This window comes from Brachyhypopomus gauderio, chromosome 14 (genome assembly GCF_052324685.1).
Source record: "Brachyhypopomus gauderio isolate BG-103 chromosome 14, BGAUD_0.2, whole genome shotgun sequence".
NCBI lineage: Eukaryota > Metazoa > Chordata > Actinopteri > Gymnotiformes > Hypopomidae > Brachyhypopomus > Brachyhypopomus gauderio.
In genome coordinates, this window is record NC_135224.1 from 17705833 (window position 1) to 17728940 (window position 23108).

The window sequence follows — 23108 nt, forward strand, 5'->3', positions numbered from 1 at the left end:
TTACTTATTTATTTAATCTGACTGAGGTATTCCAAAATGTGTGCTTATGGGTTTATGCTTATTTCCAAGTGAATGTATTAACAATAAATAAATAAATATATTTATTATTATTTATATATAAATATATTCATATTTATAGTGAAAATATATATTGAAAATATCTAGGTAAGCCTGTTCTGTGTTCAGTTTATACAACGCATATGAGGCTTTCTGGTAGCCTACACACAGGAGTCTAAGACTGTCACTGAACACAATAGTATTATGTTGTTGGTATTAAAATACAATAGTGTTATTCTATTATAAACACCAGAGAAAGCTTTACTATAGCCAACCAAAAGGTCTACTAACTAGAACTTTAGTCCAGAGCTGCATTAACTTTTTTTTATTTTTTATTAATTTTTTAGTTTTTGCAAACTATGTTTTAACTCTCCAGCTCAACTCAAACACCATCGAAAATCGTTTTAACCTCTTTATTGACAGTTAACATGTACTTATGTGAAATATCAAAATATTCAGGAACTTCAGTTCACTTTATATACTTCACAAGCATATTTTGTCTCGACACACTGTGCTATCTCTTACTCTGGGCGTTGGCTGTCTTCAGCTTTGATACTGGTGTATGCAGTTTGAAGACTACACCGGAGCCCATAAGCTCTGTTTACATCTTTAATATCACAAAAGGGCAACATAATACATTGTCTTTAATAAAAATAATTAGTCTGGAAGCATTAAAATGTATTATATTATAAAAATATGAATATTATAGAATGAATAATAAATTATGAATAGGAAGAAATGTTGCTACCTTCGTCTCCTTTTGATTTTTCTAACGTTCTTTATTCTTCACGTTTCAGAATGCTGCAGCAAGATTACTGTCAAATAGACAGACTCACATTGTTAATTTATTTACACTGGCTTCCTGTTGAGTATAGGATTCTAATATTTACAGAACATTGCATAGTTGTGTTTTACCCTTAAGTATCAGCACGCTCTCATAGGTCGAGTAATGTACATTAATCATGGAGATCGAGTATTTGAGGTCGTTGCTCCGACTGTGGAACACATTAACCTCTTTATAAAGATCATTGATTCTGTTGACTCTTAAAAAGCAACTAAATACCCATGTTTATAAGCGGGCGTTCAGGTGATGGCAATGTCATTGATATTCTTGTTATTATTTATATATTTTTGTACTGTAGTGTGTTGTATAGTTCATGTTGTATTATGTCTTTGTAAATCACTTTGTGGCTTGTGTCTGTGAAAAGTGCTGTAGGCTATATATTAATTTTACTTTACCTTCAGACACAGGCCTTCTGTAGCCTATTTAAATATTTGTTCAAACGTATATGCGCGTTCTGTATGAGTTGTCCCGTCTTTAAAACAGGTCCAGTCATTGAAATGTCACGGGTCCTGAACTGTCCCATGCAGTTAGTTTGAAAGATGATGACAGTGTAAATCTATTTTCGAGCTAATGATCGGCATTAGGCGTAATGCTGTTCATTCCTGTTGGTGCCGTTTTAATTTAGTTAAACTGCATCAAAGACATCATGTGACATTTCCGTTATTTTGTCTGTCCCTGTATATCATTCAAGTCATAATATATCCGATATGAGTATTCAGAAAGAAATCAGCCACTTGATAACAGAACGGAGAATGAATAAACCTTTACCCAGTGTTCAAACCCTATTAATATTTTCCTTTTACCAAAATAAATAAGGCATTTAAAAAAGGATAGGAAGGTTCGTGGGAGGCCATGTAGTTTTTCTGTGTTTATGGTTCATGCTCATGACGCCTAACCGTACCCACCAAACCCACATATAAGAGCCGAGAGTCCTACACGACCAGCTTCTGCTAATAGCTGATCAGCCCCCGCTCACTGTGGGCTTGTGGCTGAGAGTTTTTCCACTCTGCAAACTCAGCTGCACTGCCTGTATTCTCTCCTATAGGTTTCCTCCTAATCACATCTTAAACTGGAAAATGGGATTTTGAATTCACATTTAAAACAAATAGGTATTAAGGAAACGCAGTTGGATTCCTGTTGGAAGCCAGCAGACCAGCTCAGTTTAAGCATGAACAGGTTAATCTCAATTACAGCTCAACTTTCTAAAAACACTGTAAAAGTACATGTAGTAACAGTGAAAGTACATTAAATTTTTATTATTCAAGATCAAGAAAACTTTAAACTAACATTTTCATAGAAAGAAATCTCCTAAGCTAAAGAACCAACACTGCAATGTAATAACTGATAACGTGACAAAAAGTATGAGACATTATAAAACAATGAAATAGGCATTATTAATGTAATGAATGGAATATAAAAAGCATGAGTAATCTGTCTTTGACTGAAGAGTATCATCAATAGGATTAAAGAAATTAAGAACTAATTCTTTTAAAACATTTACGTCGTTCTGGTAATAAGAAAATATTTGCAATCTATACAAAAAAAATGTCTGTTTTCAATTGACATTATCTATCTGTTACTGCTGATGTGTGGACTGTTGTTGTCATGGTGATGGACTGTCTCATGAGGACTCCTTGTTGCCAGCGCTTCTCTTATACAGCAACACGGAGACAAAACAGAAGTACAGCAGGTTCTTCAGCACCAGCACCACATACGTCAGTCTGAGCAGGTTCAGACTTTGGCTCCGACCCAACGACCCTGCAGCACAGACAGAGAGAAGAACATCGCTGGGATCCAGTGTTTAACCTTCCCTCACACTGAAGATCACACACTCTGTACTTAATACACACACACTGCAACAAAAGTGACTATATATATTCTGTTCATTTATTTGACCTTGGACATGGTTGTGCTGGTCTCCTTGTGGGGGTGCACAGGTGGAGGCCGGCCCTGTGTCAACCTCTTGTATCTTGGCCATGTCAACTAAGAAGATTCAACATTATAGGTGATCATAAACTGAATCCTTCAGTGACCTTAAATCAATTATTATCAGAAAATAATTCAGCTTATTTCTAAATAACATACAGCATTGAGAACAAATTACAGAACAAAGAATTTACAAAAATGACAATGGGAAAATGGTTTAGTGATGGTGCTTTCAACTCACCTTGCACAGTAGATTCCTCCCCCAACACCGCCTCATGTTTGGCCTTGCAGGTGTAATTATTGTCCGCTGCTTTCTGCTGGTTAATGATGAGCATGCTGGTGACTCTGTTCTCCTGACCCTCGTCCTTCTGCTCCAACAGCTCATCGTCTGCCTCCGGCACCACCATGGCGTTTCCTCCACCCGTTTTGCCCTTTCTCTTCCATTCCCACCTCACCAGGTCTGGGAACATGCCACTGGCCTGACACAGCAGGATGCGTTTGCCATCTTCTTTTGAGCTGACTATCGGATATGCTAACACAACAGGCTTCTTCGGCTTAGCATCTGTCAATTTAGCAGACATAAACACATTTTAGAAGATTTTGTTGTAAAACCTTTAATGCATTTGTAAACCTTTATTAAAAAAAAACAGCATTTTGCTTTAAAATAAATGTTTGTATTTGTTTCACCTTCCAAAATTATTGGCATACCCACATAATATGGGCTGTAATAATAACGATTACAAAATTTTTACATTTTGAGTGCGTTTATTTTGTTCTGGGCGACTAATATTGGCACTACTGAGTTTAAAGCTTTTAAACATAATTCACTGTGTTATAGTTTCATACATTCAGGAGGCTACAAGATGTAGTCTTTACAGATGTTCACTTATAACATCTACTGTAAATTAACAGTTTGTTGTAACATTGTTTAAAATAGCTTTATACAGAAATAAACCATGTGCCCGATTTCAATCTAGACCCATTATAGATGGTGTAAGGGATACAGTTCTAGGGGCGTGTCTCTTTGGGATTAGAAGGATTAGGAATACATTAGAAATACACAGCTGGATTTCTGGTGTTCATATTTTGGGACCCATGACTTCTTCCCATGACATGATTTAAAATGTATATACTTTATTTATATAGAAATTATGTGTCAACGTTCATTCATAACACTCACTATTGTATTTGCAAGGTCTAAATAATATTAACCAGGAAGCAGGAAGAGAAAGAATCAGCTTATTAATTGATGGACTGTTAATGCAATTAATGCATTGTAAAAATGAATGTACCCACCATTCTGGCTCAGCTCTTTCCCAACACACCTGAACCCTAAGATCACGCAACAGCTGCTTCTGATGATACACTACACTGGACAGCATACTGAATCTCATTTAAAAATATTATTTAACAACAGAAGTTGCACAGTACTAGTATCCACGGACGTAATTTGGGGGGGGGGGGGGACGGGGGGGACATGTCCCCCCCACTTTTTCAAAAGCCGGGTTTGGTCCCCCCCAGTTAAAACCAAATATTTAAATAGGGACGAATCCATGTCCCCCCCACTTTTGAAATCAAAATTACGTCCATGCTAGTATCACATTAGAATTATTTTATATAAGCATCTCCAAATAAATAAATAAAATTTATGTTATACCAAATTTCTGAGGGACAGAGAATTTAATGTATTTCATAAAAACATCACCTTTTTCAGTCAGTATTGCTAATTCAGTAGGGATCATTCATTCAGAGCTGTTTTATTTAAATTGCCACAAACATTTCTGAAACTCTGCATGTTTGCATTTTTGCTTTGATGACACGGGAGGATTATTGAGGCACAAGAATAGATTTGACAAGGGGAATGAAGACCTACTGACCACTGAAGTACCTCAAACACAAGTGAACACAAATGAAGACCTACTGACCACTGAAGTACCTCAAACACAAGTGAACACAAATGAAGACCTACTGACTACTGAAGTACCTCAGACACAAGTGAAGACTCACTGACCAAGAAAAAATGGGTTCAGAGGCTAAAGAAGCAAGAATATTTAACAGTGGTGTCACACCAGTAAACATGGTGAAATACAAAGACATGGATGGCTACATGAAGAATCCTAGATATTAAGATAACTTTGAATAAGCAAAAGGCAAATGTGAAAAAAAACCTTTTGCAATTTGTTCATAAGAATTTCTCGTGTCAAAAATAATTATAATAATTATAAATTTCTTAAGCAATGTTAGTTTGATGATTAAATGTTAGCTTAATTTTGATTGCAAGTCCCTGCTGATGATTTTGGCCTTTTATATATTAATATCAATACAAATATTAATATTAATAATATATATTAATTAATATTCATATTTCACCAACACTAAATACCAGCCTTCACAAGCGCCATTTTGTAAATAAACTGCCTGGGAACAAATGAGTATTTGTATAATATACAATCAGTACTCAATCAGTACTAATTTACATGTCTAATGAATATGGATCAGAACTGCTTAGACCTAAGATGTAAAACTGTTTGATATATATTTACTGGGTTATATAATAATCAGCCTACATTGGTGTTAAATTGCTAAGCTGAATTGAAAGCTGAACTTGTGGATTCAGGTTCATTTTGAAGACAGATCCACTTATGTACATACTGTATGTATTCTCTGAGATCATACACTGCTTGCAGCATTATCCATATCCTGCTCCACATTAAGCCAGTTCAAACGATTTTGACTTCAATAGCCACGATTAACACAAAAGTAATATTACTATTATTACTACTAACATCAACAACAATGACACCACCACCGACAACAACAATAATAACCTAGAGTGTAGAAGTGTATAGAGTTTCTGGTATTTACAATAAGGAGGCTGGAATCGTCACCTTTGCTTTGGTGTTTCAGAAAAACCAATGTCGGCACCACCATTTTCTTCAAACATTACTGAATACAACCTTAAATCAACATTGAATTTTAAATTACATTAAACTGAAAATGAACTGTAAAATGTTTTCATACCAGTCACAATTAACCGGGTTCCAGATCCAAAAACTTTGTAGGCATATCTTGAGTCACACTTAGATACAGACTAGGGCAAATATTTCTGAACAGCTACGAGTCTACGTATATATAAAAAAACGGACCAAACAGAAACTGGTGCAAAGTGTGAGTACAATTTAGCATTTACCACGTATTCACAAATGTGAACTAGTTCACTGTCATGAACATTTGGGAACCTAAAATCAAGAATTAATTTATTTGCCAAACGGTGAGTATCCAGTTTCCTGAAACTGCTTATATGGATCTTTTCTTACCTTCCACGTAGAGTCTGGTGCCTGAACCAAAGATTTTCCTTCCCACAGTGCATCATTCAGAGGCAAAAACATTAGCACCGATCTTCACAAGTCTTGTCATTATTCCTCCTGCATTCAGCAAAAACACCCACAAACAGCTTCTATAGAAAGGAAACTAAGTAAATGAAGATATGAATTTTATCATGAAATCTAGCACTGTCTCATGTAAATATGTTCACTTTACCACTAGCAGCTGTGATAGATACCTTACTGAGTTTAATCATTTGCATGTCAGACACTGACAGGAGCTGCATCCCCTATTTGCTTATTGTAAACACTTATGTGTATCCACTGCACTTATGTGTATCCACTGCATTTCTGAAGGCTCGTCTAAGGTTAATTTAATTTGCCCTAGGGGCCTATCAGATCTGTGATGGTCATTCTGACATTCATCACTGGGGTAGGAGCTGACAGGGCCAGTACAAATGAAGATACCCATCTGTCTTCCCTATACCTGTCTTACCCATACCTATCTTACCCATACCTGTCTTACCCATACCTGTCTTACCCATACCTGTCTTGCACATAACTGTATTACCCATACCTGTCTTACCCATACCTCTCTAACCCATACCTGTCTTACCCATAGTGTCGTTCACTCTGTTACTCTGCATTTACACCCTGGAATCTTCTTTAGATTGATAAAGCACAGGTAGCAAAGTTAATAAAACAGGGGCCAGAGGGGATAAGTTCTGTCAACAAAAAAAAAACTACAAATGGAAGTTCTGCACCAAGAAAGGAAGAGAACATACATAAAAGAATAAAATATTACTGATTATGTAATTTTTTGAGGAAAAATGTGGTCAATGTTAAGAACATTCTGAGTGGTTTCATCATTAATTTCCATATATCAAACTCTTTTGAACTCTCTGTCACTGTCTAATACAAGTGAAGGCAATGGAAAATTCAAACGTTTGATAGCTAACACTGTGGGTAAACAAAATTTAGGTTGAGTCACAAAACATCACCCTGTGCATAATGAGGTGGTGTAAGCTTGGACAGATGGTGATGGTGACATAGTGATGATATTAGCACTGTGGCTGACACCAGGTGGGAAATCAAAAGGCAGCAGCAGAGAGAACGTTAATGTGATAAATTTCAGAGAGACGCGTCGGTGCTGATGTGTGTCTACCACACTAGGTGTAAGAATCCAGTTCTTATGTTGGAAAACAATCCCTCTGTTAGTCCAGGAGGAAGATGTTCTAGTTCTGTAGGTGTGGACTGGCCATGGCTCCTGTACTCTGATGATTTAACTGCCTCTTTTTGTCAGATCACCGCTAGCTGGCTGATCTCCACACACATACACACACACGCACACACACACACACACACACACACACACACACACACACACACACACACACACACACACACACACACACACACACACACACACACACACACACCCCTCTCGTCTCTTGAGTCAGGGTTGTTCTCTGTGTACGTAGACAGAACCACTGCACAGAAACATGTGGCTGTTGCACTGGGGATCTTAACACGTGGCTTCAGAACCCTGCAGGAGGGTCTACTCATGGTTACAGGGATGGATCATATAACAGTGGCATCCTAGGGTACAGGTGTCATGCAAAACATACACACACAAGACTGTGCCCACATGTATATAGCATAGCCTACACTTACAAACCACTCACACATTATGCAAATTATGTAAATGGTTAATTGACCATTTGGGATGGGCTATGTGGCATCTTATCTACCAGTACCTATCAGTGTTAAAAGACAACAAAAGACAAACAAAAGACAAGTTGTTTCTGTAGTAAACAGAAGACTTTTATTTTATGTTTATGATCCGCAAAAGATAACGCAAGAGTATTTTGACAGTACGTAGACCTATTAAAACAGAACTCTACAGAAAATAAATGAAATACATTTTTTCCCACTGACTTATTTACACTGAAGTACTGAACATAATCAGTAAAGTAATATTAGTAAAATAATTGACTGTTGAGACAAAATTCTTTGTAAATTCTGGTAATTAAGGAAATCAGAAAATAAACGTGGAATGCGCTGCAGATGTGTGGACTGTTGTTGTCATGGTGATGGACTGTCTCATGAGGACTCCTTGTTGCCAGCGCTTCTCTTATACAGCAACACGGAGACAAAACAGAAGTACAGCAGGTTCTTCAGCACCAGCACCACATACGTCAGTCTGAGCAGGTTCAGACTTTGGCTCCGACCCAACGACCCTGCAGCACAGACAGAGAGAAGAACATCGCTGGGATCCAGTGTTTAACCTTCCCTCACACTGAAGATCACACACTCTGTACTTAATACACACACACTGCAACAAAAGTGACTATATATATTCTGTTAATTTATTTGACCTGGGACATGGTTTTGTTCGTCTCTTTGTGGGGGTGCACAGGTGGAGACCGGCCCTGTGTCAGTCTCGTCAGCTCTCTCTGCCACGTCAACTAAGAAGATTCAACATTATAGGGGATCATAAACTGAATCCTTGAGTGACCTTAAATCAGTTATTATCAGAAAATAATTCTGCTTATTTCTAAATAACATACAGCATTGAGAACAAATTACAGAACAAAGAATTGCTTACAATTCTAAAGAATTACAAAAAATTATAATGAGTCGATAATGAAAATGGGGTAATGGTTTAGTGATGGTGCTCTCAACTCACCTGGGACCTCAGACGTCAGTTCTTTCACCTCGTGTTTGACCTTGCAGGTGTATTTATTGCCCGCTGCTTTCCTCTGGTTAATGATGAGCATGCTGGTGACTCTGACCTTCTGACCCTCGTCTCTCTGCTCCAACAGCTCATCGTCTGTCTCCGGCACCTTCGTGTTTTCTTCACCATTTTTTATCCACGTGAACCTCACCAGGTCTGGGAACATGCCACTGGCTTGGCACAGCAGGGTGTGTTTTCCATCTCCTTGTGAGGTAGATACTGGATATGCCGATACAACAGGCATCGTCGGCTTAGTATCTGTCAATATAGCAGACATAAACATATTTTAGAATGACAAAATTTTGTTGTAAAACCTTTATTGTATTTGTAACTAAATTATAATTTTTTTTCTTATGTTGTGACCAAAACTACCAAAACTATTGATCTGCTCCATTGGCTCCTTTGAACTGTGTTTGCTGTTCATGAATCATGCATTCAGACACCATGGAACATGTTGTTGATAGTGTTTTGTAAAGTTCACAGTCTATACCAGGGCTATTCAACTGGCAGCTCGCGGTCCATCTCCCCAACAACAAATTACGTTCGCAACCCCTCCCCGTCAAAAAGTTACGTTCGCTTCAATTTTACATCCACCATGACAGTATTGGTATAGGTCTGAAAATTGTCTGGCCCACAGGTCAGAGTTCTCTTCCAAATCTGGCCCGCAGAAATATATAGTTGAATAGCCGCGGTCTATACCAACACTTTGTTGCATCTTTGTTGAATAGGAATTTAGATATAGCACAAACTCTATAATTTATTCACAACCAAAATTTTATTCACTAACAACAGTGTAAATCTAAATTATATAAACAATAATAAAGTGGATGTTTTACTTAGTTTTCCAAATATTTTGAAAATAATACTCAAATATACTCGAATGGTATACTTTCATCATCTGTATTAATGCAATACTGTGTATGTTCACACTGGCCTTTCAACAGCACATATTCTTAAATCTTATCGTTTGGCACTTGGTACATGGATTCCACTGCTCTCTGGGCAATCTGGAAACATTTCACTGCCCTTGGGGTGATCTGGAAACATTCCACTGCCCTTGGGGTGATCTGGGAGCAATTGTTCCTTATTTTTCATAACATTGAACAAGCTGGATTTATACATCTGGAGTGTGACGACTGCACACCAGATTGGTTTGGTGTTGTTGGCATTAACTTAGTTTGGAGCATGAGGGCAGATTTCAGAGAGATTAAATTCATGTTCCTGCACCAACACTTGATGAGAGCCAAGAGCATTAAACACCAGTTGGAAGTGTTTGAGAATTTGAGAATGTAAAACCAATAAACCAGAATAATTCCATCGTTTTAGTAAATCGTAACCTATAAATGCTTAAAATGTAAAAATATTATGTGTAATATAATATATAATAATCTTTGAATTCCTAAAAGCATTTACATGGACTTGGACTAAGACTTTCAATTGTAAACAGGGCAGTAAAATATTTACAGGTTTACATTTAGCCGAACATTAATCAGTCTGGTGCAAAAAAAAACTGGAGGATCTGATACTCAACGATTCTGGTTAATTACACCACATTTATGATATATGATCACGAATATTAGACTACACATTTATGATATATGATCATGAATACTTAGACTACACATTTCATTTGGATATTCTATATCATATACTATCTAATGCTATGTTGAGTTTTTAAGTTTTTGAGGCATTTTTAAAATACTTTACAAGAAATCTAATAGAAACAAATAATTTGGTTATTTTATTTCACAATGAATTTTCAGCTGTTACTTTCAGGTTAATTGAAATAATCCTACAGTTGCAAATTTGTTCACCAAATGCTAAAAATACTTTTCAGCAGTAAACAATGTGTGATGTGTTCATACCAGTGACGATTAGCCTTGTTCCCGATCCAAACACTTTGTAGTCATAGTATCTAGAGTCACACTTAGAAACAAACTACACCGAATACTAACAACAGCTCATCAGCATCTAGATTTCAATCACAAACACCAAGTTTTTTTTTCTGTCTTTAATGTAGAATCCTTTCTGTACTACATGGTCAACTAGATTATTTTATATTTCTGACATGCAACTACTTAAAATTGTTCCACAATTTCAGAGAGTTTTAAAAAGTCTTTTTTCTTACCTGTCACCACAAGTCTTGTGCCTGAGCCAAACACCTTGATCCAGTTTCCCACACTGTATCACTCAGAGACAAAAACACTAGCCCTCAACCTCATACAGCCAGAATGGTGCTGCTGGATTCAGTGATGCTGCTGGATTCAGTGATGCTGCTGGATTCAGTGGTGCAGCTGGATTCAGTGGTGTTGCTGGATTTAGTGTTTCTGCTGGATTCAGTGATGCTGCTGGATTCAGTGATGCTGGATTCAGTGGTGCAGCTGGATTCAGTGGTGCTGCTGGATTCAGTGTTTCTGCTGGATTCAGTGGTGCAGCTGGATTCAGTGGTGTTGCTGGATTCAGTGTTTCTGCTTGATTCAGTGGTGTTGCTGGATTCAGTGTTTCTGCTGGATTCAGTGATGCTGCTGGATTCAGTGTTGCTGGATTCAGTGTTTCTGATGGATTCAGTGGTGTTGCTGGATTCAGTGCTTCTGCTGGATTCAGTGATGCTGCTGGATTCAGTGATGCTGGATTCAGTGGTGCAGCTGGATTCAGTGGTGCTGCTGGATTCAGTGTTTCTGCTGGATTCAGTGGTGTTGCTGGATTCAGTGTTTCTGCTGGATTCAGTGGTGTTGCTGGATTCAGTGTTTCTGCTGGATTCAGTGGTGTTGCTGGATTCAGTGTTTCTGTTGGATTCAGTGGTGTTGCTGGATTCAGTGATGCTGCTGGATTCAGTGGTGCTGCTGGATTCAGTATTTCTGCTGGATTCAGTGATGCTGCTGGATTCCGTGGTGCTGCTGGATTCGATGTCTTTTATAGAAAAAAAAAGTGACAAAATGTAAATTCCACAATAAATTCTACAATTCCCCTGCACGTTTCACGGGAGTCTTAGGAGATTAAGGAAGCACAGTACATTCATATAAGAACACATTGACCTTAAAGCTTTGATGTCTGCCTTGCTGCTATCAGAATCCCTTTATATACCTGAATAAAATGAAATGCGTCCACCACTACCACCACCTGTAGAAGATCTGCAGGGAGTATATGATGTATATGATCAAAATATAGATACTGTACTATACTATACTATACTATACTACTATATATATATATATATATATATATATATATATATATATATATATATATATATATAGTAGTGTATGTTTAGTCTGTTATAGTATTGGAATTTCTAGTTCCTGGACTGTTATTACAACACTTCTTATGGATTTTCCCCTATTGAATGTTGCTCTTCACAGTTAATGTGTCCATGTAATCTATAGATAGATAGATAGATAGATAGATAGATAGATAGATAGATAGATAGATAGATCTTTGCGAATGTAAGTAGTGTAGTCCTGGTCATGTCAGATTTGATGATGTTAGAGTTTGTGTGCAGGAGGTGAATCATCTCCGTCACTGTGCCACCACTCTCCCAGCAGGCACAGTAATACACGGCAGCAAGACTCTTCTTCACCGTCTTCACCCTGAGGTCAAACGCACTGATCCGTTTATCTGGCTTCACCGTGAACTCGTTGGCCTCGGGGTGGTTCGGATCAGTGATGACACCACCGCCTGCTTCGCTGATGTACAGGATCCTTTTTAAAGGTTCACCATCTTTCTGCTGGTACCAGTGGATGTAAGTGGTTCTGAGATCACTCACTCTGCAACTGATAAATGCACTTTTGCCCTCTTCTTTGGTCAAAGAGACATCACTCTGGTCCACTCTCACTCCCAGTACAGCCACTGGGATCAACATTGAAAATCAGTTAGAAAAAAGTATTTTTATTTGTTGACCGCATCTTTAATTATCTTACATGATGTACTCACCTTTAGTCAGAGTAATGAGAACCATATAAAAGGGTTTAGCCATCTTTCATTAGTTAATATAATTGTTAATTGAACAATATTAAACTCCTCTCAAATATTTGACTTCACTGAATTTCAGCATTGTCTGTGGTAAACATTTCTCTGCTATAAAATGATGTCATTTCCTGGGGGATGTCCTAACAGACCGTATAATTTGCTATTTAGTTGCTTACTGTTTTATTACAACTCATGCAATACATTTTCAGATTGAGGTCCTAATGATGATTTTGAATTTCTAGACCAGAAACCCTCCTACTTTCATTCTTTACCTGGTTTCAGAAAGGTTTCCATTTGATTATAGTTTTTTATTTTTATAATTTGAATATAAGGTTTGCATTTTGAGAATATGTTGTGCTGGATGTAATAATGAAATTGAATGTAAACCACAGATGGGCACTTAGCCCTCCTTAACACTCTGAGACAATGAGGAAAGTCTTTAGGGTTTGACTAATGCTATTAATAATAATTAAATTAAATGGTAATTAAATGGTAATTAAATGATAATTAAATGGTGTGTTTCAAAGTCCAGCTCTGACTTTGTAGCTAAAATTACACTGTATGACCAAAAGTATTTGGACGTCATTTCCAATTGCTGGTAAATACAATTCATGCAAATCATTTTTTTTGCATTCACTTAACCCTTCAAATCCAGATCTCCCCAGAACATATAAAAACCTTACATTTTAATATAATTTTATTTAAGCCCACAAAAAGAACCATTTAGATAAGATAAAGCCTTTTATTCTCATTAAACACATGTATAATGACATTTTGTTTATTATGTTTACATGTAATCACTGTGATTAAATCTTCCAGTTCTGTTGTGTGTTTAGGGTTAAACATTGTGAGGGTTTGTGTACAGGATGTGAGTAATTCCTCTCACCGTGGCCATCCCAGCAGGCACAGTAATACACTGCTGAATGACTCTTCCTTAGCGTTTTCACCTTCAGATCATAATAACCTTTCTTCTTATCTATCTTCACGGTGAACTCATTGGCCTCGGGGTGGTTAGGATCAGGAGTGATGCTGTTGCCTTCTGCATTCACATACAGGATCCGTTTAAATGCTTCACCGTCTTTGTGTTGGTACCAGTGGACGTAATTGCTGTCAGACAAATCGGTGACTTTGCAGCTGATAAACGCACTCTTTCCTGCTTCTTTGGTCAAGGACAGTTCACTCTGGTCCACCGTCAGTCCCAGTACACCTGCTGTCAGCAACATTATAATCCAGTCATTTTAATACACCTTTATGGTTTTTTATATTCCTTCATTTCTAAAATGTATAATATCTATTTGAAATTGTACTCACCATGTGCCAAAGACAGGAGAACAATGTATGTATGTAAAGGCATTTTAATTTTTTTACAAAAATTCACAAGATTATGAAAACATTATGAGTGAATATGTCTCACACAACATCACCTTCAGGGTAATAAAAAAAGTCCCACTTATAAAATGATGTAATTTCCTGAATGGGTGGAGTGTCACCAACATTTCCTTGATTGGCTTCTTAAATTGCTTCAAACTTTTTTTTACCACTTATATCAGAATTTCTTTCTTGTAGCTGTGCTTGAACCATTTTACAACCCAAGATGTGCAGTGTTCTGGGGATACACAAATGTTTTTACATGGCTGTAGGATTTTTAGTTTGAAGTTTTTTTATGCTTATTATAATTAAAAGATTTGTGGTGTTTAATAGAAGTGCAACACTTTGCAGCTAAATCTAAACATAGATCTGCAAAATCTCATTTACAGATAAAATGAATGTAATTTTAAATAAAGTTTATAAAATTTGTATTTGCTTATGTAACGTTTGTCAGAAGATTTTTACAGCTTTTAATAGTTTCTAACTTGTTTTCTTTACTTCAAAATGCAGAGCATTCCAGGTCAGCAATGTAACAACATTAATGTCCTTTTGAGCTCATAATTGCCATTGTGTTTATGTGTTCTGCTCAATTAATGTTCTCTGTGTTCTTTCCTGTTGGGGGATGGTTGTACTTTAAAGAGAGGGTTTCTGTACAGGGCGCGAGTCATTCCTGTCACTGTGGCTGCTTGTGTCCCAGCAGGCACAGTAATAAACTGCTGAATGGCTCTTCTTCACCGTGTCCACCTTCAGAACATAAGAACCTTTCTGCTTATTTGACTTCACAGTGAAGTCTCGGCCCTCGGGGTGGTTAGGATCAGGAGTGACGATGTTGCCTCCTTTATTCACATACAGGATCCGTTTAAAAACTTCACCGTCTTTGTGTTGGTACCAGTGGACGTAATTGCTGTCAGACAAATCGGTCACTGTGCAGCTGATAAACGCACTCTTTCCTGCTTCTTTGGTCAAGGACAGTTCACTCTGGTCCACCGTCAGTCCCAGTACACCTGCTGTCAGAAACATTATAATTAATCTTTATATATCTAAAATTCAATATGCATGATTGAAAAGGTACTTACCGTGTGTCAAAGAGAGGAGGACCATGCACACATGCACAAGCATCTTTAATATGTTGATAAGTAAAATAACATTCATAAAATGCTCTTTCACACAACTGAGCTTCAGTGCTGCCTGTGGGAAACACTTCTGAGCTATAAAGTGATGTCATTTCCTGTGGGTAGAGAGGCTTCTTCTTTAGCTCATTCAGTTGCGTCTTCCTGGTTTGTTAAAACACATCACAAATATCCACATTGACGCTGCGATCTGCTGGTTTCCCACCAAAGACCTGTGGATGAAGACCTGTGGCCTTCATCCTCCTCCAGAGAAAAGAAAAAGGGGCTTGTTTGTTTTATTGCACATTATTTTAGGCATCGCTTGGATATTTTTTTGTAGGACATGCATACATCCTTAAGATCTGTAGTTAAAGCATAAACTACACTATCAGAACAGAACTGTGATCAGCTGTTTCCAGATCAAAGAAACTTTCTCTGAAATTTGCATGGTAGATTTGCTCTACAGTTATATTTGGTAGAAGACATTCACGTTCCTCTGGCATTAACACTCCTCACATTCATTTGCATCCAAACTAGTACAGCCAAAGCATTAGACAGGCTTGCTTTCCACTATAGGATTTATAATATATTCACTATTTGAGCTGTTTGTGGCCTTTGTGTAGTGTGATTGGTTAACCCTTTCAGGAATATAACTTCCTACTGTAGAGTATTAGCTGCTCTGTATAGCGATTTTCTTACTGACAGTGTGTATATTACATTCTGCACTGCAATAATTCACTCTTCAATGCTGGGAACACCTTCAAAAAAACTTGCAATGTTTCTCAACTGTCACACTGAAATCGCTTTTGTTTTGTGTAGTCAACCAGATTAAAACCTTCAGTTAATGTTCTTTCCTGCATGGTTGGGGACATAAGGAGCTATCTCCCATGATCACATGTGAGGGGTCTTTCATTGGACATAATTGAAGTTGTATGTTCCAATCACTTTACAGTTGAAAAAAAAACCTTCAGTTATAAAATGATGTAATTTCCTAAGGATAGAGAACCTCTGAGAAGCTACATGATTTGTTATTTAGGTTATATACTGTTATATTTGGTTACATATTATTAAATTATGTATTAGGTTATATATTATATATCATATTTCATGTGCAGTATGTGATCACTACATGCACACTGTGATTTGTAGCACCTCTAGTGGTGACTGAGGGATACTGGATTCAATTTCTTCATGAAGGTGAAGACTATGATATGTACCTTAACAATCGAATGTATATTGATGCATTAACACCATTTCTATCCATTCTGTAGGTGATAAGATGACAAATTCTTGAAACACTATTGCAAGTTTCTGTGGCTCATCTGCTGCCAACATGGCTGACTGTTGCTGTCAAAGTCAAAGTCAAATTTATTTATATAACGCTTTTCACAACACATGTTGTCACAAAGCAGCTTTACAATCGTATGAGTCCAGATCCCTAATGAGCAAGCCAAAGGCGACAGTGGCAAGGAAAAACTCCCTATGATGGTGGGGATTAGGAAGAAACCTCGGGAGGACCAAGACTCAAAAGGGAACCCATCCTTCATTGGGCGGCTCATAAGCACAAGTCCGTGGTGTGCAGGATGATTCTACAGATAAGGTTAAGGTCCTTGTTCCCCGGCCAAGTAGTCACAGTCTCTTCGTTGAAGATGGTGAGCCTCAGGTAGGAGCTAGCATCAGCACGTCCTCTTGCAGAAATGGCACATCCAACCCTGACATCAGTACATACACCGGCAAGCCAGACCATCTCCCAGGTGCTTGTAGGTGCTTGAATGGAATCGTCTTGGGTAGAAGCATGCAAAAAGATAAACAATACAGACTGAGTTTGTGGACATCAATTTAAACCATCATTGATTTAAACGTACATAGCTCACGTGCCAGTGATTAGCATGTGGCTCCGGCAGGCTAATCTATAGCAGCAAAACAAAGGGAGGAGTTCAGAGGTGACCACAGGCATGAGGGCTCACTGAGACATTGCTTTCCAGTAAAGTCATTGTCACAAATAGAGTGATGCCAAGACACAGCTGGATGACAGCATCAACATCTCAGATTACCAGAAATCTCTCACCGTCTGGGGACCCCCGAGCCCCTACACATTACAAGGGGAATATTAGCTGAAGGCTTGATTAAATAGGTGAATCTTAAGTCTAGATTTAAAGATTGGAACTGTGTCAGAATCTCGGATTGGAGCTGGAAGGCTATTCCATAACTGAGGTGCTCTAAAGGAGAAAGCTCCGCCTCTGGCTGTAGTCTTAAACATTTTTGGAACTAGGAGAAATCCAGCATTTTGGGAGCGCAAAGGGCGAGATGGGATGTAGTAAGCAATGAGTTCACTCAGATATTGTGTGGCAAGACCATTTAATGCCTTAAAGGTTAACAGAAGAATTTTGTATTCAATTCGATATTTAATCAGAAGCCAGTGTAATGCCACGAGAGTGGGACTAATATTATCAAATTTTCTAGCCTTACTTAGGACTCTAGCTGCAGCATTTTGAACAAGTTGTAGCTTCTTTATGGACTGTTTAGAGCATCCAATTAGAAGACTATTACAGTAGTCCAATCTTGATGAGACAAGAACTTCTCTGCATCAGCTAATGAAAGTAAGTGTCTCAGCTTGGCGATATTACGTAAACGGAAAAAGGCACCCTTAGTGACACTGCATATATGTGTGTCAAATGAAAGATCAGAATCAATAGTGACACCTAAACGTTTTGCAGTAGATTTAGGTGTTACTGAAAAACCATCTAGGGTAAGGGGAATATCAGGCCAATTGCTTCTAGCAGCTTTAGGCCCAAGAATCAGCGCCTCAGTCTTATCGGAATTTAGTTGAAGAAAATTATACGCCATCCAGTTTTTAATGTCCTGGACGCAGTTCTCAATCTTGAGAGTAGTAGTGATATCATCCAGATTGGAAGATATATACAGCTGAGTATCATCTGCGTAGCAATGGAAGCTAATACCATGCCTACAAATTATGGTGCCCAGTGGTAGCATATATAATGAGAATAATATGGGGCCCAGTAGATCCTTGTTTTACCTTAGAATGCTCTGAGCATTTGTTATTTACTAGTAAAAATGTGTAACGATCTGTCAGGTAGGACCAGTCTCCAGCCTAGCATATTATGATCAATGGTGTCAAAATCAGCACTGAGGTCTAGCAGTTTGAGAAAAGAAATGTCTAGATAAACACATATCTAAAGCACTAGAGCAGGGGTGCACAACATACGGCCCGCGGGCCATTTGCAGCCCGCCGGCGCTTCCGTTGCGGCCCGCCAGTTGATAAATAATTTGGCCCGCCTTCTGGCTTCGTGCCTGAATTTGAACGACGAACCAAAAGTGTTGCTTTTGGGCTACTTTTGAGTGGGGCTACCGCGGGAGTTACAAGTCAACACTAAGAATCGATCGCGATATAATACTTAATTTGACTCCATTTTACACTCGCAACGGGAAGAACACTAGAAAGAATACATGAATGATCAAAGAACAATACTCACAAAATAACTGACAATGGGCTAGGGAAACACAGGGACTATAAATGCACAGGACTAACACGACACAGGTGGAAACACTGACGACACGGGCATGACAGACAGAGGGAAACCATGGAAACAGATAGCAAGGAGGGATCGACAACACAGGCACGAGGAACAGGGGACTGGAGTGACAGCTAGAATAGGGGGGCGTAGCCCTATGTGACATCTTGGATCAAGTGAGGCACCGTGGATTTGTGATGTGTGTGAGGATGTGACCGTGTCCTGCTGGCTGGGTACTGACCAGATCGCATTTTGTTGAAAGAAGGATCAGAGTGTTGATATAATCAGTTTAGATGAAAAAAACCCTGTACCTCACTATAGGAGTGATTGGAGTTTTATATTGTGAAATACAGTACGTCTGGTGTTTGGTGTTGCAGACCTTTCATTGCTTATGGTTTATGTGAGGGTTTCTGTACAGGATGTGAGTAATTCCTGTCACTGTGGCTGCTTGTGTCCCAGTAGGCACAATAATACACTGCTGAATGGCTCTTCTTCAGGGTTTCCACTTTAAGATCATAAGCACTAGATCTCCTGTTCACCTTCACCATGAAGTCCTCCTTGGGGTGGTTCGGTCCATTGGTGAGTTCAGTGCCATCTTCCATAATGTGGAGAACTCTAGTGAAAGGTTCACCTTCTTTCTTCTGGTACCAGTGGACGTAATCACCCCAGAGCAGACCAGTGATCCTGCAGTTGATGAACGCACTTTTCCCAGGTGCCTTTGTCAAGGAGACGTCCTTCTGATCCACTGTCACCCCCAGTACTGTCACTGCCATCAACACTCATAATGTATCACTGGCTTGTTTTGGAATGTCTTGCATATTTAACATTTAAACTAAATTACTGTAATATTGAATTATTTGTCAATTAACTTTTTAATGGCACTCACCTTGTGTCAAAGAGAGGAGAACCATGCACATGTGCTTAAACATCTTTTCTAAAATTTTAAACACAAGATTTAATAAGCAGCTAACTAACATGCTAAAATGAGTGAAATCATTTCTAGCACATTCTTGTAAATATTGCTCAACTATAAAATGATGTCATTTCCTGAGATTGGAAATGATGTCATTTCCTGTAGTATTTTTTTTCATTTGGATACTCTATACTGTGATATATGCTGCAAACATGTATGCTGTGACTGGAATATAGACATTAACAAATAGTTTGGATTGTTTGTTTGTCTACCCATGTTTGGTTTAGGGTGAGGAGTGAAGCTATCACGTTCTTTTGACAGATTCAGTGTCTTTCTGTTGGTAGCAGTTGGTGCATTTAGTGCTGAGACCAGACAGATTAGGAACATCCTCTTAATTTGCAGACGTTGAAATATGACATCCAGAATTGCTAACTGTAAAGTTTGTCATAAGAGCTGCAGGCATTCCAGACTGCAAAGACATTATTGACCATTTGAGCCACTGTGAGAGATATTGCTGCTGTCAGAACACTGAGGTTTATTTAACAGATTGAGAGTTTCTGTACAGGATGTGAGTATTAACTGTCACTGTGGCTGCTTGTGTCCCAGCAGGCACAGTAATACACTGCTGCATGGCTCTTCTTCACTGTGTCTACTTTCAGGTCATATGAGCCTTTGGGCACACTGAAGTCTCCTCGCTCAGGGTGGTTAGGATCACGAGTGAAGCTGTCAGTACTAGTTGTGTACAGGATCCTTTTGAAAGGTTCACCATCTTTCTTTTGGTACCAGTGAACATAACTGCTCCCAGTTACTTTGCAGCTGATGAAGGCACTTTTGCCTTGTAACTTGGTAAAGGAGAGCTCACTTTGTTCCACTGTGAGTCCCAGTACTGAAACTGTGAAAAAGACACAAGGAACTGTTGTTTTTTTATTTTGATTAATTCAGCTTTAAACATTCTGCTTGAGATAGCACTTACCTTGTGTGAAAGAAAGAAGACCCATGTACATATATATCAGCATTTTTCATTAGTTGTATGCAAATTATCTTTAATAAATTGCTCTACGTTACACACTCAGCTTAAATTGATGGTCTCTGTTGTAAAAAGAAAAAAATCATGAAGCTTTTAAATGATGTCATTTCCTGTGGAGGACAACACCTTAAGGTTTGCGTTATGTTGCTGGTTATTCTGTGACATCTCACACACCATTTGTCAGATTTCATGCTATGATATCTCAAAACCTGCTTACACTGCATTGCAGAGACATGTATGTGTTATAATATCTGCTACACTGGTCTAGAAACATCTATGTGTTACAGTCTCTGTTACACTGATCTAGAAACATCTATGTGTTGTAGTCTGTGTTACACTGATCTAGAAACATATATGTGTTATAGAGTCTCTGTTACATTGGTCTAGTATTTTTATTGCAAACTCCAGAACATTTTGGTGTGTAGTGAATACGTTTAACACACAGCAAAAACGAAATAATTCAGTTCACAGTGAAGTTCAAACTGTGTGTGGATGGTCATAACCACAATGTTAGAGTAACAGTGCTTCTACTTACTGATCTTCATTTGGTTTCATACAGATACAATAAATCTTAAAGTTAATCCAGATGTGCCATGGGCAGCATAGAGGAAGCAAGAGGAACGCTCAGAGAATCTTTGTTTTCAAGTTCAAGTTTGATGCTTTGAGAACATAAGCTGCTGTGGCAGCTGTTAGTACTGAGCAGACGCAGGCTGTCCTGTTACTGCTGGGTGGACAGTGATTGGTCTACAGCAGTGGAGCAGTCGCAGGCTCTTCTGCTTGATTGGCTGAACAGACAGCGGTCAGTGCTGATGGCAGGATGGGGGCTTACAGAGTGAGCAGTAACAAATGGAGGTAAACGAGGAACAGGTGAAAGAAGTATTAATAAGTGGGTGATTGTGAGCTGGGCAGAGTCTCTCTGTGTGTGTGTGTGTGTGTGTGTGTGTGTGTGTGTGTGTGTGTGTGTGTGTGTGTGTGTGTGTGTGTGTGTGTGTGTGGGCGTGTCCCTCACGCTATGAGACCATCGTACCGTGACACCAGAAAGTCTCCAATGGTCCATTCACCGTGAAATCTGACAAACCAATTTTATCAACATTGTCCAGAATAATAATTATGTCCAGATGTTAATAATTAGTGTGTGTTTGATCCCAGTGTCACTAATGTGTGTATCTTGGGTGTGCACAAAATTGTTACATTATTATGTAACAAAACATAAAGACTTGAAGGTGTCTCTATATCACCATGTGTAGTTGCCTTGCTTAAACTGTTTAGTTAATGTCTCTTCCTGCAGTGGCCCCTGGTTGTGGTTTAATAGATTGAGAGTTTCTGTACAGGATGTGAGTATTAACTGTCACTGTGGCTGCTTGTGTCCCAGCAGGCACAGTAATACACTGCTGCATGGTTCTTCTTCACTGGATACACCTTCAGATCGTAGGAGCCTCTGAGAACACTGAAGTCTTCTCGCTCAGGGTGGTTAGGATCAAGAGTGAAGCTGCCAGCACTAGTTGTGTACAGGATCCTTCTGAAAGGTTCACCTTCTTTCTTTTGGTACCAGTGAACATAATTGGTCCCGGTTACTTTGCAGCTGATGTAGGCACTTTTGCCTTCTGACTTTGTAAAGGAGAGTTCACTTTGTTCCACTGTCTGTCCCAGTACAGAAACTGCAAACAAAATGCAAAATAAGTCAGTTATTTTTTTAATTAATTGTAATAAAAAAAACATTCTGATTGATACAGCACTTACCTTGAATCAAAGATAGAAGACCCATGTACACGTATAAAAGCATCTTTCTCTAGTTGTTTTATTATATCAGATATTTTATTAATTTCTCACTTGTATTCTCTCAGCTAAAATTTATTTGTGTGCTCTCTGTTGCAACAAGAAAAAATTCAAGCTTTTAAATGATGTCATTTCCTGAGGGGGTAGAACACCTAACCGTATTCATATATTGATGGTTATTCTGTGAGGCTTCACATTGGTTCACAGATTTCATACGGTTTTAACAGAGTGAGAGTTTGTAACCTTCTTCAGGAACAAGTCAGGAAACAGGATGTAGTACTAGGAGAGTTTATTAAAACGGACCAGTGAACATAATGGTCAATTACCACACCAGTCACTTTGCATCTAATAAAGGCCATTTAGCTCTCTTATCCAAGAGTCCATTCCAATGGTCCATTCACTGTGAAGCATATGACAATATATCTTGTATAATGTTGATGTGCAATTGCAAGTTTGTGTTTGGTCCTAGTGATTATTCTGTTAATTTGGTTGAAAGTGGAGCATTATTTTTTGTCATTAATTGAGTATA

At 38.4% G+C, this 23108-nt stretch overlaps 1 protein-coding gene and 1 long non-coding RNA gene across 2 annotated transcripts; both read right to left on the bottom strand.

Annotated features, from left to right (window-relative positions):
* Window positions 1-1376: 1376 nt before the first annotated feature.
* Window positions 1377-15430, bottom strand: LOC143474584 (uncharacterized). The gene is made up of 11 exons (XM_076972091.1): window positions 15298-15430; window positions 14860-15228; window positions 13740-14060; window positions 12416-12733; window positions 8840-9145; window positions 8529-8618; window positions 8257-8390; window positions 5849-5918; window positions 3069-3389; window positions 2798-2884; window positions 1377-2659 (listed from the first exon to the last, which is right to left on the bottom strand). The coding sequence occupies exons 1-11, from the start codon at window positions 15371-15373 to the stop codon at window positions 2523-2525; spliced, it is 2229 nt and encodes a 742-aa protein (XP_076828206.1). The 5' UTR covers window positions 15374-15430; the 3' UTR covers window positions 1377-2522.
* Window positions 15431-20205: 4775 nt separating this feature from the next.
* On the bottom strand, window positions 20206-21431 carry LOC143475303 (uncharacterized). Its single transcript, XR_013120973.1, has 3 exons — window positions 21339-21431; window positions 20750-20865; window positions 20206-20668 (listed from the first exon to the last, which is right to left on the bottom strand). It is a non-coding gene; the product is annotated as an uncharacterized LOC143475303 (long non-coding RNA).
* Window positions 21432-23108: the final 1677 nt, after the last annotated feature.